At 46.5% G+C, this 1,457-nt stretch overlaps 1 protein-coding gene across 1 annotated transcript in view; it reads left to right on the top strand.

The window, feature by feature from the left end:
* Window positions 1-231: 231 nt before the first annotated feature.
* The window catches only part of LOC100948744 (cellular nucleic acid-binding protein-like), a 1,550-nt gene continuing 324 nt past the window's right edge, over window positions 232-1,457 (top strand). The window contains exons 1-2 of the mRNA XM_012809437.2: window positions 232-483; window positions 514-1,457. The exon at window positions 514-1,457 is cut by the window's right edge and continues 324 nt beyond it. Coding sequence (XP_012664891.1) covers window positions 360-483; window positions 514-896 — 507 coding nt within the window. The 5' untranslated portion in view covers window positions 232-359 and the 3' untranslated portion in view covers window positions 897-1,457. The remainder of the gene's footprint in view (window positions 484-513) is intronic.

The raw sequence follows: 1,457 nt of genomic DNA on the forward strand, positions 1-1,457 counted from the left end.
GTAGGTTCAAACCCAGTCCCGGGCCAAAAAAAAAAAACTGGAAAAAAAAAAAAGCACCCTTTCTCCCCATTTTTGTCTGAAATTTGATCAGGATTATGTGTTCCAAGATGTGAACTGTGCTGATTCTGGGTACTTTATAACTCTCCTCTTTTGATTATCTCAATTTTCTACAATGAACCTGTCAAAAGAAGACAGGTTCATTGACATAAGACATAAGAAAACTTAGGGCAGACCCGCGTGTGGCGCAGGCAAGGACCCTGAAAATAAACAGCCGCTGCCTTGCCAGCCGCTTCCTCGGGCCTGCGTCCGAGTCTCCGCTGTTGCGGGCCCGCTCAGACGCCGAAGATCTAACTGCAGCCATGAGCAGCAATGAGTGCTTCAAGTGTGGACGATCTGGCCATTGGGCCCGGGAATGCCCTACTGGTGGAGGCCGTGGCCGTGGAATGAGAAGCCGTGGCAGAGGTGGTTTTACCTCGGATAGAGGTTTCCAGTTTGTTTCCTCATCTCTTCCAGACATCTGTTATCGCTGTGGTGAGTCTGGTCATCTTGCCAAGGATTGTGATCTCCAGGAGGATGAAGCCTGCTATAACTGCGGTAGAGGTGGCCACATTGCCAAGGACTGCAAGGAGCCTAAGAGAGAGCGAGAGCAATGCTGCTACAACTGCGGCAAGCCAGGCCATCTGGCTCGTGACTGCGACCACGCAGATGAGCAGAAGTGCTATTCTTGTGGAGAATTTGGACACATTCAAAAAGATTGCACCAAAGTGAAGTGCTATAGGTGTGGTGAAACTGGTCACGTAGCCATCAACTGCAGCAAGACAAGTGAAGTCAACTGTTACCGCTGTGGCGAGTCAGGGCACCTTGCACGGGAATGCACAATTGAGGCTACAGCCTAATTATTTTCCTTTGTCGCCCCTCCTTTTTCTGATTGATGGTTGTATTATTTTCTCTGAATCCTCTTCACTGGCCAAAGGTTGGCAGATAGAGGCAACTCCCAGGCCAGTGAGCTTTACTTGCCGTGTAAAAGGAGGAAAGGGGTGGAAAAAACCGACTTTCTGCATTTAACTACAAAAAAAAAGTTTATGTTTAGTTTGGTAGAGGTGTTATGTATAATGCTTTGTTAAAGAACCCCCTTTCCGCGCCACTGGTGAATAGGGATGGATGAAATGGGAAGAGTTGAGTCAGACCAGTAAGCCCGTCCTGGGTTTCTTGAACATGTTCCCATGTAGGAGGTAAAACCAATTCTGGAAGTGTCTATGAACTTCCATAAATAACTTTAATTTTAGTGTAATGATGGCCTTGGATTGTCTGACCTCAGTAGCTGTTAAATAACATCAAGTAACATCTGTATCAGGCCCTACATAGAACATACAGTTGAGTGGGAGTAAACAAAATAAAAAGACAAACATGCGTGTTAATGGCTATACGAGAGAAATCGGGGTGATAGCCTACACTTC

The sequence above is a fragment of the Otolemur garnettii genome, unplaced genomic scaffold (assembly GCF_000181295.1).
Source record: "Otolemur garnettii isolate 467f Iridium unplaced genomic scaffold, OtoGar3 scaffold00105, whole genome shotgun sequence".
NCBI classification, from domain to species: Eukaryota; Metazoa; Chordata; class Mammalia; order Primates; family Galagidae; genus Otolemur; species Otolemur garnettii.